Here is a 13837-nt window from a genome sequence, read left to right as displayed (position 1 = left end):
TGGGAACCCTGCAGCCCAATGGTATCAATGTGGATTTCACAAGTTTCAAAATCTCCCCTCCCCCTACCGCATCCCAAAACCAGTCCAGCTCGTCCCTGCCTCCCTAACCTGTTCTTCCTCCCACCTATCCCCTCCTCCCACCTCAAGCCGCACCTCCATCTCCTACCGACCAACCTCATCCTGCCCCCTTGACCTGTCTGTCCTCCCTGGACTGACCTATCCCCTTCCTAACTCCCTACCTGCACTCACCTTTACTGGCTCCATCCCCGCCTCTTCGACCTGTTTGTTTCCTCTCCACCTATCCTCTCCTCTATCCCTCTTCTATCCGCCTCCCATTCTCTCCCTATTTATTTCGGAACCCCCTTCCCCTCCCCCTTTTCTGATGAAGGGTCTGGGCCCGAAACGTCAGCCTTTCTGCTCCTATGATGCTGCTTGGCCTGCTGTGTTCATCCAGCCCTGCACCTTGTTGTCTCTTGAAGTGTAATGGCCCAATGAATTCTTTCCTGTCTTGATCAACTAAACATCTTTACATTTCTGACAGTATGAAGACTTCTACAAAATCTTACAGTTTCGAGACTTAACAAACAAAAGCACTTCTCAGGCGAAATTGTTCTCCTGAACTGAAACCAAATTATGAACTGAATTCAAATTACTCAGTAGCCTTGGTCCACTTTCTCTGTATATCATAAAAACGCTTCATCAGTTAACATCACAGTTATCCTGCTCGGCACTTAACTGAAGTCACAAAAATGATTTAGTTAGTTTGCTGTTCCAAATGACTTCCTGATCTTTTTAAAAAGGACTGAACAGAACTGAAATCACATCTCTACTTTAAAATATCGATTCCAAAATGCTAACTTATTATACACCTTTATCGTAATTGGTGAAAATAGTTAAATGGATGGAATGCATGCAGTAGTGAGAGTTGAAGTCCGTGAGCTTTGGGGTGCAGTTGCAAAATTAGAATGATTGCTGGTCCTCTGATTGTGAGGTAGCAGAGGGCCAATAGAACTAGAGCACAGAAGGTAATTTACCTTCTTTCTACACTGCTGTGCTTTTTCCTTCAACCAGGAGACAACATTGATGCATTTTGCAATTTGGATCCATGCTGGCTAGATCTGGTGGCATGGCCCTTTGTGGTAGTCAGCTGGAAAAAAGGCCCTCTTCCTCTCCACCACCCCATCTCCCAGCACCTCCTTGGCTTTGAAGCAGGGCATGAGCTTTGCTTTTCTCTGGGCTGTCATGGTCATGTATCACAGTATGGTGGGCAGTTCCTTGCTGTGCAGTATCTGAAATGGTCAACAGCTAAGTGATAAATACGGCAGTAAATGCTGGCAAGTACCAGAAGTGGCAAGTACTGCCTTTCCAGCTTTGCAATTGCCCTGATATGGATAACAAATACCCCAGTTAAATAGTTGGTGAAGTGAAGGGCAAAAGATTGCAAGAGAAAAATTGTCTGAGCCATGGTGCTATGAATTTCACTTGACAAGGCACTTTACGTGAAAATGGGAAAGTTATATCTTTAGGTGTACACTGAAAGGTGCAAGTTCTGTTTAACAAAGTATTTCGATTTTGTACATGGTGACAAATGGACAGCAAGGGAGTGCTGAGTGAAGCTGTGATGGGGCAGGAAGCACAGTACTGTGGTGACAGGGATTGAAGCAGCAAATGGAGAGATGAAGGAGTGACAAGAAAGACAAGCAGATGGGTGGTAGGTGTTAACCGGCATACAACAATGATGCCAGCTGCACCATGCATGCACTTATAGTCAGAGTGGGTGCAGAACCTCTGATCAAGGTGCACAGTGGTGACATTAATGGCACTGACACCCTGTTCAATTGCATTGGCAGGAGATACAGACTTTCTTCATTGTTTGACACAGTTACAGACTTCTAAAACAATGAAATTCAATATGCTGCATAAATGGCCAGTTCAGCTATCAACTTGTAAATAAACATTCAGTTGTTACATCCCTAATCCACCAAGTTCCTGAATCTATTGTTGCTGTTTATGGACACTAGGAAATGAGTTTTAAATACATTTCTGGGGATTGTGTTGAACTGTTTACGTAAGTTGTTACTGGTGCATTCTGAGAGATTCCTGATTCATTCAGTTAACTGAGTGATAGGTCTGTGAAAGTCCACAATTTCAACACTGGAAGTGGAAAGGCCTTTAGCTAAACAAAATGTGAGAAATACTTCAAATCTGCCAGAGGAAGCCACACACTTGTTTTTTGCTGAAGTTTGCTCTTTTCAGTGCCTGAAACCTTATTTCATGTGATGAAGTGTCTAGGCCCAAAACATCAGCTTTCCTGCTCCTCTGATAATGCTTGGCCTGCTGTGTTCATCCATCTCTACACCTTGTTATCTGTTCATGTGATGTCATTAGTTTAGTGAGAAAATTAAAAAAATGCAGGTGAAAAGATTTGATATGATCAAATTGGTTTGCCCTGTACTCCATTCTATTGGATATTTTACTAATTCTGACTGAATTTTGAACATTGGCAGTTATTATTGCCGCTCCTTTTTATCAGTACACTCTTGACCTACTCTGATTCTATGATTCTACACTCAGATGCCTTTTTAATGTCATTTGAGCTTCTCAGGTACTGTTAGATACACACCCTTGTTTATGTATGTACGAGAGTATTGTATGACTTAACTATGAATTCATGAAAATATTATTTTGCCGTTTTAGTCATATTCTAACATATTATGTTTACTGTTTTGATTGCTGCCTTCAGGGTGAACATTTTTAAAGTTTCTAAAGAGTCAAGTCTACTGACCACTTAATTTTTCACCTTTAGAGTCATAGAGTCATAGATATCTACAGCACAGAAAAAGGCCCTTCGGACCAATGAGTCCACTCAGGTCAAAAACAACCACCATCTATTCTAATTTTAAGTAAACTCTTTATGGAATCTAAGAAATGAGCTTTAAGTACATTTCTGGGGATTGTGTTGAACTGTTTACATTAGCTGTTACAAGTAAGTTCTCTGCTTTATTCAGTTGAGCAAGTAGAAGATACCTCTATGGAAGTCCACATTTGAAATTTTATCCTCAACTATTGTGATAATATTCAAGGACCATTTGTTCCCATTTTTCCCCTCCATTACACTTGTCCGCGTTATGTATCACATTTCCCCTGAATTTGTTTCACTCATTGATAAAATTTCCCCAAAAGTATTTCTTCAGCTCCCAAGCTACCTCCTCAAAGTCAACTCGCCTTTCCTAGTTTGGTACCAACCGCAATAAATGTCTGATTTCAAATCTTCTTAATTTAGAAGTGGAACCAGTATACATAGTACTATAATCTGAGGTTTTCCACTCCATTTGACCTGCCCTCCAGCCTTCCCCATACACATGCCGATACAGATCCTCTAAGTACTGGTTTCTCATTTATAAGACATTTCTTATCTATTTCCAAGATTTGCCCTGAATTGTCATGAAGCTTGACCTTAACTACAGAGGCAGTGGTATAGTGTTAATGTTACTGGGCTAGTAATTTAGAATCACATTCCAAACATTAACTCTGCTTTCTCTCCAACAGATGCTGCCAGACCCTGCTGAGTTTGTCCAACAATTTTGTTTCTGAGTTCCAGCATTCGCAGCTCTTTGCGATATTTAATATTTATTGTTTGCCAATGTGAATTTTTTTTTGTTTGTTTCTTATGACCAGGGCATTGTGATTGGAACTGGTGAAAACTCTGAGTTTGGAGAAGTATTTAAAATGATGCAAGCTGAAGAGGTATATACCTTTTTTTAGTATGATTGCCTACAGATGAGATCTGTCAGTCTGAGATTTGTCAAAAGAGATCACATATATTCAGTGCAAATGACAGGATAGCTTGGCCTTGAAATTCTTCCCCCACAATATTTCTTTTACTGCCGTCATTGAAGTGAAAGATGACCATTGATGACGGTAATCAAATAAACGTTGTCTTTAATTGTATAGAGGTGATGGGCATTAACTGGACATGCATTTGAACACCAAAAAAATAGACTGATACTGTGGTTCTTGGATGCAAACTGTTTAGTGGAAAACAAAGGAGCTTTTTACTAAGTATCTGACCGCACTAAACCTGACTGACAAAGGCCTGATCAGATGCTCGAAGTATGATTTTCAACCCCTCACAAATATTTCTTGCCTTTTTTAAAAATCGAAATAAAAAAGGAATTGGAGGCTAAATTTTCTTGTGGCATTTGACATTTAGTTTTCCATATTCACAGTCTTCTTGAAAAGGGAGTAACTTTGGTGTTTTCATTTTCCTTTTGTTCTTTTAATACATGTAGTTCTGTTGTATTGGGTTAAATTTTCCTGATCTCGCACTGATGAACTTGGATGGTTGGGGTTCGGGTCAGGAAAATGAGGAGAAGCCGGCATTGAAAAGGCTCCCTAATGAGTTCCTGGTGTTGAGGAGGTTTCTCGGGGAGACCATGGAGGTGGGTGGCCAATTAACGTAGTTTAGGCACGAGGAAGGGGTGACTTTTTGCTGCCTTACCTGCATCTTACGGGCCTCCTGCTCAATTGAGGCAGCCTTCCTGCAGCAGATTGGGGTGCCATCAGACATAAGGTGCCACTCCACCAAGGCTGAGCTGCATCCCTTGCATCCATAAAGGACAACAAATTGCGGCTGAACCCAACCCAGCAAAGGGACTTTGCCTCCATCCACATGCACCTGCAAGCAGGATCCTTCTTTATATACTTGCCACTGTGCATATTGAGGTGCCCCCTTGCTTCCCGATCTTCTTCAGCAGCTTCCACCTTGTCTAATGGGGCTTTAATTGTATAGAGGTGAGGGGCATTAACTGGACAGAGCTGCTGGTCCACCGTTTGGATTGGTAAGATTGTGGGCCTTACTGGCTTCATTAATTAGCTGGTAACTGCAGTGTTGATAAGCTCTGGAAAGATTGTTCTGCAGTTCTTGCCTCTGGCAACTGTGGACTCAGAACCCCCATTTGGCCCTAGAAAACAGTCCTGAAATCTATGGAAAACTGGAGCTCAGAATGTGTGAACTGGCATACTCCATAATAAAATCTTCGCACATAACTTTGTTTATAAACCGACAAGCTATTTTCTTCTATCCGCCTCCCACTCTCTCCCTATTTATTTCAAAACCCCCTTCCCCTCCCCCTTTTCTGATGAAGGGTCTAGGCCTGAAATGTCAGCCTCTCTGCTCCTATGATGCTGCTTGGCCTGCTGTGTTCATCCAGCCCTGCACCTTGTTGTCTCGGATTCTCCAGCATCTGCAGTTCCTACTATCTCTGAAGCTATTTTTACCATGGGTTTCCTTCCTCAACCATTGATTAGAAATGTATTGTGCAAATAAAATAATTAAAAATAAAACAAATATCCTGGTTAATAGTACTTCTGTCAATGATTAAATCATGTCCAAAAATTTATAATTGTTTACAATGAAAGATCTTTAAACCCATAATCTGTGAAATATTGATTTTATTTTTACGTATTATATCTAGGCTCCAAAGACCCCGTTACAAAAAAGTATGGACAAGCTAGGAAAACAATTATCACTCTTTTCATTTGCTGTTATTGGTGAGTTCCACAAAATACAACTTTCGTTTTCTCTGTGATCAATGTATATCTTATTAGAGTTATCATTTGTGAGATTTAAAAGAGTTTAAGACAGCTAGATGTGAAGCAGGCTTGAAGAAGACATTACCTTAGAACTCCAACATTTCACAGCAGGGAATGTAAAGGAATAAAACATAGAACAGCCCAGCAGCCATTATCCATTATCATCCATGCACTCTCTGTTTCCTTGCTCCATTCATTCCAACTCATGCCACTAAACGTATCCTCATGGCTCTTTATACTCCTCACCCAATACTCTTAATTCTTTCACCCTCTGTGGCAACTCACCAACTATCTACCATCTGCAGACCTGAGTATGTGCTGAGATTCAATAAAGCTCTTTAGTGTCTATTGATGAGTGCATAATTTCTACAAAACCACTCACAATGGTTAAAACTTGTTCACTACCTTTAAGATCCTTCAGGTATTTAGTGCATTCGTAGTTCCACTTCAAAAGCTTTATATCCACTTGGAGTTGTCAGTCAAGCTGTGAACTGACCATCAGGATATTGTGATAATGACTTGTGAAATCAGTCATGCAGCATTAGTCCTATACGTCAACAGCCTGAGTGAAATAGCAAGTAGTGTTATTTTTATATTTTTTTATTTGTCTAATATTCAGGTTATTTAAATGCCTTGATAGTTCCCTTTGACAAATCCAACTTTTGTCAAGCGTAAAAATACATATTCATGATTACTTTGACGATTTCAAAAGGCACCTATCAGTTTCCAAACATGCTCCTGGACTATATCCAGAAAAGTTTCCTACCTCTCCAGAGAACTCTTGTAAGTTTTGGACCTTCTCCTAATAGGTCTAAAGTGCACACATCATGTTTTGGACTTCCCACCTGCGAAAATAAGATCTGGCTGAAAGCATCTGGACTTTAACAACTTTAAAGTTGTTCCCATGAGCTATGATGTGAAAATTAGAAGCTGCCTCCATTCTTCTCCCTACTGTTCCTTGAAAATGGCATGGACTGGGTTTAGAGGCAGGACTTTGTGCCTCCAGCAGTATTTTCTCTGAGATAAATAGCTCTGTGCAAAAATTCAGGCAGTTGAGTCTGGGAATTACAAAGATGCGGTGGGAGGTACCTATCTGTGACCAGGAAAGTTGCATTGCATTTAACAGCAGGTTCCTGTTAGAATTATTTTATTCTGTTTCTTGGAGCTAGCTTGGGAGCCAGGCCTGCTGTCAGGCCTAAAGTACTAGCAGCTGGTATCAGTTGCTGGCCATTGAGAAGATTGGAGGATAAGTGTGGCAGAGTGTCGCACACACTTGCAGACCTTCCTGGTGAGAGCAGACTTGAATGTCCCTAGCCATGCTGTGCGTAATCCAGAATTGAGTGTGATCATAGTGGGTTGGGTTTCAGAATTTGTTTATGATTCATGCTACCATGGTCACACCCTACCTGTGTTATCTCTCTCAATTTTTTTTTTTAATAACCCCAATCTGAGCCAGGATAGAGAAGTATTAGATTTTCCAACTGCCCAGCACAAAAACAATTGCAGGAAAACTATTTTGCCGTGGAGTTGCAAGCTGCTCACTGGAAACATTTTCTGAGATCAAATGACGTGGGTGTAGTCTTCATACTGTGATATTACAGCTTCCTTGACCGTGAGCAAATTTTTCTGTAAACCAAGAACATTTTGACATCATGGGTAGAATTTGACCCGCTCTGGTGCACCATGCATGCTGGCAGGAAAGGTAAGAAATTACAGTGGTTGTCAGAAAATCAGGTTCTCAATGTTGAGAAAAATATTCCGGATCTTTCTTTCTTTACCCTCAAGTCTTAAATGGCAACTTCAAAACCTGAACTTTGATTGGCAACTACCTTATATCCATACATTACATCTCAATGAAGTCCAAACTCATCTCACTCATAGGCTACATCAAATCTTCACCAAGAAACAAGACAGTGCAAATTCATGACATGTAGCTTAGTGACTACAGTTCACCGAATGCTTGTCCTGCCCATCATGCAACTGCTTCTTCACGACTACATGTGAATGCTCATGCCTCCCATCCTTCTTGATTTTTTGTCCACACAAATTGGCATTGACAAACCACCAGCCTCAACATGCCTAATCTCAAACCAAATCAGGTACCACTTCAGCCCTTCAACTATTTACTTTGCAACTCAAGAACAACTATGAGTTGCATGTTTCTGTCAAATTGCTTTATATGCAGGGACAGAGATGTACCTTATGCATTTGCGCAAGACGACAACAACATAATCATCTTATTGCGCTAAAGTTGCTTTTTTAACACACATTCACTTCAGAACTTACTTGAAGACTTACTTGAGGTACTTTGTGTACTAGACCTGACTTACTTTTCATGGCAGTTGCCAACATGCCAAAGCCAGCATGGCATTGATAACAGTGGTGGACTCATTCGTCCTTTGATCCAGCTAACCGAGAGCCTCTGAGAAAACTGTCTGCTGTTCCTCTGTCTGTATGTGTATTTTAGCAAAGTTATCAAAGGTCTGAAACATCAGCTGTTCTTTCTGGGGCTTAGCAGGTGCCTGGTCTCTGACAATCCTGTTGAATGTCGTAGACCTGGATATTTCTTCCTTGATCAGCTGCAGGCACGTATCATGAGTGTAATGGTCACCAGATTGTGCTCCCGAATTCTCATGTAGAAAGAACACCCAAGGTGAGCCTCTTTGGGTTGGTGGATGGTGCAGGTGAAAGCCTTAGCAGGATGTCCTCTGAGGGGTTCAGTGGCTTCCTCTTGGAGGTGACGGTGAAGTACAGAGAGCAGATTAGTATTTTGGGAGCATAAGGTTGGTGAGAGCTGGTGAGTGGACATAATGCCTGCAGTAGTGAGAGTTGTGATCCATGAATCATGGGAAGATGCTCAGTGGCAGCGTCAGAGGGAAAACAAAATAATAAGAGTTTTTATCAATATTTTTCTTAAAAAAAACACCGAATCATATAGGCCTTGATCCTTTTTAAAGTGAGACTGGAAAGTTAACGATGGAAAATAAGGAAATGGCAGATGAATTGAACAGGTATTGGATATCAGTCTTCACTATAAGGATACAAGCAACTTCTGAGAAGCAACAATAAATTGGAAAATGGAAGGGAGGGAGGAACTCAGGAAAATCACAATCACCAGGGAAATGGTACTGGGTAAATTGTTGGAGTTGCAGGCGGACATTTCCTTGGATCCTGATGTATTTCAACATAGGATCCAAAAGGAAGTAGCTAGTGAGATAGATGATGCATTGGTCCTAATTTTCCAAAGTTCCCTTGATATGGTGGGGAAACAGTGAATGCAACTCCTTTATCCATAAAAGGAAGGAGACATAAAGCAAGAAACTATAGGCCAGTTAACTTAACATCTATCAGGGGGAAATGTTATAAGCTATTATTAAAGATGCTATAGCAGGACTTGGATAAGTTCAAGATTATGCCAACAAAGTTTTGTGAAAGGAAAATATCTTTGACCAATTTATTGGAGTTTTTTGGAGAAATAATATGCGCTGTGGAGAAGGGGAACTGGTGAATGTGCAGTTCTTAGATTTCCAGATAGCATTTGATGGTTTTAGAAAAAGGGTGCCCTCCTTTCCACGATCCTGTCCACCTTGACTTCCAGGTCCCTGAATTCAAAGCATAGAATGAGCTTTCCTTTCCTCTAGTATGTCCTGATTATAGAGGCTTGACCATTACAGCATACTTTGGGTAAACAAAGTGTAAACTGGGTGACCGTTTCACAGAACAAGAAAGACCCTAAGATTCCAGTTGCCTGCCACTTCAACACATTGCCTTGCATTGTGGCCGACATCTCTGTCTCAGGCTCGCTGCAGCGCTCCAGTGAAGTTCAGCACAAACTGGAAGAACAGCACCTCATTTTCTGCTTGGGAACTTCACATCCTTCTGGACTCAATATCGAGTTCAACAATTTTAGGGCTTGAAGCACCTTCTCCCATGTCCTTACCCCAATTCCCAGACACCAAGCCTTTTTAGCACATAGTCTGCTATTAAATAGAACCCATTGTTAGCCACTAATAGTCCGCAATAGTAGCTATTCATTCTCCTAGTCTAATGATTATCTACTCCTTTGTCTGTCCTTCTGCTGCTCTCTCTCCTTGGGCTCTGTCTCCAACTATCGTTTACTCCTTACCCCCTCCCCCCATCCTATCTTAAGCATTTAAACTAACATTTCCCTAGCTACCATCAGTTCTGAGGGAGGTCACTTGACCCGAAACATTAACTCTGACTTCTCTCCACAGATGCTGCCTGACCTGCTGAGCTTTTCCATCAATTTGTGCTTTTGTTTCTAATCATAGTGTGAGGGTCAGTCCCGGTTCGTAGCATCTGAAATGAAGCACAGCTGAGATTTCAATATGATGTTGGAGATGTGTATAACAGAAGGTGCATGTAGTGATCTCTCTGTCCCTGTGAAAATCCCAAGAACCCAGGTATATGATTAATGAGGTGAAGAGTGGAAGTTGGTGTGAGGGAAGTCACTCCAAGCCATAGTAGATCATTTACCACAAATCTTGCTGACAAAAACATGTTAACTGAAAAGGGGGAAATTACAACTCATGTCCATATTGTACATCTTGATGAGTAACCACACTCATTACTGAGACAGTATGCAAACTTTCTTAAAATCTGTTTGGAACAGTGAAAGATACATACTGATACACCAAAGGGCAAGTTGCTGCTTAAATGTGAAGAAAGACAACTCACCTCTGCTGCTTTCTTTCTTACTTGGAGCCAAACACTTATAATTTAGAATCTTTTCCAGAAGCCAGCTTTCATTTTATCTCAATATACACATCACACCTTGATCCTTCACCATGATTCAGTTGAGTAGAGCTGCTCGTGTCCATATTATCTATATATTTGCAACCAGAAAATCATATGCAATGAATTGTCAACCTATTTCAAACTGTTGCCTTTTGTGGTCCCCAAGGATCTATCTACTGGATACATTGGCCTCCATCTATTTCTTATCAATTTGATTTATTTAAATATATTTATATATTTATGACAATAAGACTGGATGTACAGAAATTTCTTCCAAATAAATATTTAGAAGATCGAAAGCCTTTGTCTTCATCACATCACAAACTGCATTCCCTAGCTACCAACTCCTCACTTTCTCTACCTTGCACTTGCTCAGGGCAGATCAGAATGTTTTTAACCTTGGTGTCAGATTTTCATGCTCAGATGAACTTTCCAGCACATATGCGCACCTTCATTATAATGCCTGTAACATTGCTGACTCTGCCCTGTCACCCGTCCTCAACTTAGCTCATCTGCTGTTGAAACACTCCTCTATTAATTTCTTACCTCCAGTCTGAACTTTTCTGATGTGCACCTGGACAGCCTCCCATATCCTCTCCCCCATCCCCTGTGCCACAAACGTACCATCACCAATCCAACTTCTGCTCACTGATTGATATTAGTTCCTGGTTATGCAGTATCTACATTTTAACCTTCTGATCTTTGTCAAATCCTTCCATATTCTTGTCCTTCCCTGTCTCAGTAACCTGCTCCAGCCCCATACACCTTCTAGATCCCAGTGATCTTTTCACTCTGGCCTCCATATTGTCCCTGATTTCAATCATTCCACCATTGATGGCCTTGCCTTCAAGTGTCAAGTTTCTGAGTTCTGGAATTTCCTTACCAAGTCTTCCCTGCTCTTTACCTCACATTGCTCCTTACACCTACATCTTTGACCAAACGTTTAGTCACCTGCCTTAATATCTCGTTATATGTATTGGTGTCCTATTTTGATCTATAACTCCCCTGTCAAGTGCCATGACTCATTATATATCACCTTTGTTGTAACATGAATGCAAGTTTTTCTAGTTATTTACAACAGTTTACATCAACGTACTTAAATGGGGAGAATAATTCATATAAAGTTCCACTATATTAACAGACCAAAATATTGTGTAATATTCCTTTCATATTACAACATCATTAACTTCTGACATGCTATAGGTATTGAAATGGAAGACTGACTAGTCCTGTTGAAAATTGTTCGGAAGTTTTCTGAATTTGGCCAAAAGAGACACCATTTTAAAAATTTCCCAAATGAAGTGCATCTGTTAACTTTTTGGCTTTCTGGTTAAATGTAGTTATGTTGATAATGAAACTGTAAATGGAAATAAATCAAATGGGAGTGAAGTTTTAGAATCATTGGATCCCCGCAGTGCAGATAGAGGCAATTCGAGTCTGCACCATCCCTCCAAAGAACATCCTACCAGACTGTCCCCCCCTCCCCCATCCCATCCCCATAACCCCACATTTACCATGGCTAGTCATCCTAGTCTGCACATCCTTGAACACCTCAGGGCAATTGACAATCCATCTAACCTGCACCTCTTCAGACTTCTTGAATTTTCTTTGTAGCTCCTTCCTTCCATTGCTGTAATGTCACTGTTACTAAATTCACAGCCATGGATTGGGACAAATCCCCTGGAAATTCACCTCTAATGTCTTAATTCACTAATTTCAATACTTTTTATGTAACTGCAAACATTGTTTTCCACAGGTTTAATGATGCTGATTGGTTGGTTACAAGGGAAGCATCTCCTTGGCATGTTTACTATCGGAGTTAGGTAAGAACATCAATGCTGCTTTCAGTTTAGTGTGATAGAATAGCAATGACCATTGTGATATGGCAGAAATTGAGCCTACTGGCCTTCAATAATTTCTGCTTCAGGGTATTATACATGAGAAAACAGTTGCTCTTTCTTGTGTTATTAGCTTAAGTAAAATAAACAGAATGCTATTTAAAAGCAGAATTATGATTAACAGATGAGTGGAATTCTCTCTTAATCTACTTATCTATTAACAATAATTTTGCTTCTAAATAGGTTCCTTTTGCTTATGCTGCTGAACAAAATAATTATTGCTATTACCAGGTAGGATTAAGCGATAGGTTGTGGAGCAGGCTAGTTGGCAACAGGCAGTTCAGTGGGACCAGAGCAAGAAGAAAAATTATTGGTGAAGATAAGATGTTAAACTGATCTTTCAAAGAAAGTAAAGTGGATGATTTTCTTTAGTCCTTCATTCTCCACCAAAAGTGACTTTAAAATATTCATTCCTGAAATCATGAGGAGTTTTCATTATTTATATCTGAATTAATACAAATTATAAATGAGTGCATTTTTTTGTTAACTGTGCTTAACGCATTTTCTCCTTTTATATTACTTGTATGACCTGTTTTTGTGAATGTAATGTTGGCTGTAATTCCTACCTTTCCCAACTGAAGTAATGAATGAATGATTCCTTAAGGTGCAATTATTTTATTATGGTTCCTATTCATTTGAACAGTTGCTGGTGAGTTTATATTAACCTATTTTTAAATATCTTGTGATGCACTTCTTCCTTACATTTCCCCCAAATTTTGCTCCACCTCTTGCTTATGATGGTGTCTGCATTATCAGAACTGGTTTAAATTGCCAGTATTTTTGTAGAACCATTTATTTAAAATCTTCGGTCTGTATCATTTTCTTTGTGTTGGAGTTACTGCATGGCACAGTCTGCATTATTTTTTCCAGCATCCATGTAACTGAGTCTAGGCAGTGGATGTTTCATTCATGATTACAAGAACAATATTTTCAAACGTGCAAATCAATCTCATTTTTAATGTTGAATCAGAGATAGTAGGAACTGCAGATGCTGGAGAATCCGAGACAACAAGGTGCAGGGCTGGATGAACACAGCAGGCCAAGCAGCATCATAGGAGCAGAAAGGCTGACGTTTCGGGCCAAGACCCTTCATCAGAAAAGGGGAAGGGGAAGAGGGTTCTGAAATAAATCGGGAGAGAGTGGGAGGCGGATAGAAGATGGATAGAGGAGAGGATAGGTGGAGAGGAAACAAACAGGTCAAAGAGGCGGGGATGCAGCCAGTAAAGGGGAGTGTAGGTGGGGAGTTAGGGAGGGGATAGGTCAGTCCAGGGAGGACGGACAGGTCAAGGGGGCAGGATAAGGTTAGTCGGTAGGAGATGGGGGTGTGGCTTGAGGTGGAAGGAGGGGATAGGTGGGCGGAAGAACAGGTTAGGGAGGCGGGGACGAGCTGGACTGGTTTTGGGATGCGGTAGGGGGAGGGGAGATTTTGAAGCTTGTGAAATCCACATTGATACCATTGGGCTGCAGGGTTCCCAAGCGGAATATGAGTTGCTGTTCCTGCAACCTTCGGGTAGCATCGTTGTGGCACTGCAGGAGGCCCAGGATGGACATGTCGTCTGAGGAATGGGAGGGGGGAGTTGAAATGG

General features: G+C 40.9%; 1 protein-coding gene across 1 annotated transcript in view; it reads left to right on the top strand.

Moving 5' to 3' along the window:
• LOC109926973 (calcium-transporting ATPase type 2C member 2) overlaps positions 1-13837 on the top strand; it is a 61609-nt gene that overhangs the window by 9017 nt on the left and 38755 nt on the right. Inside the window, exons 3-5 of the mRNA XM_048605960.1 lie at positions 3679-3747; positions 5478-5553; positions 12110-12176. Of these exons, the coding sequence (XP_048461917.1) occupies positions 3679-3747; positions 5478-5553; positions 12110-12176 (212 nt within the window). The remainder of the gene's footprint in view (positions 1-3678; positions 3748-5477; positions 5554-12109; positions 12177-13837) is intronic.

The sequence above is a fragment of the Rhincodon typus genome, chromosome 15 (assembly GCF_021869965.1).
Source record: "Rhincodon typus isolate 14 chromosome 15, sRhiTyp1.1, whole genome shotgun sequence".
Taxonomy (NCBI): Eukaryota; Metazoa; Chordata; class Chondrichthyes; order Orectolobiformes; family Rhincodontidae; genus Rhincodon; species Rhincodon typus.
This window is presented reverse-complemented; position numbering and strand designations above follow the sequence as displayed.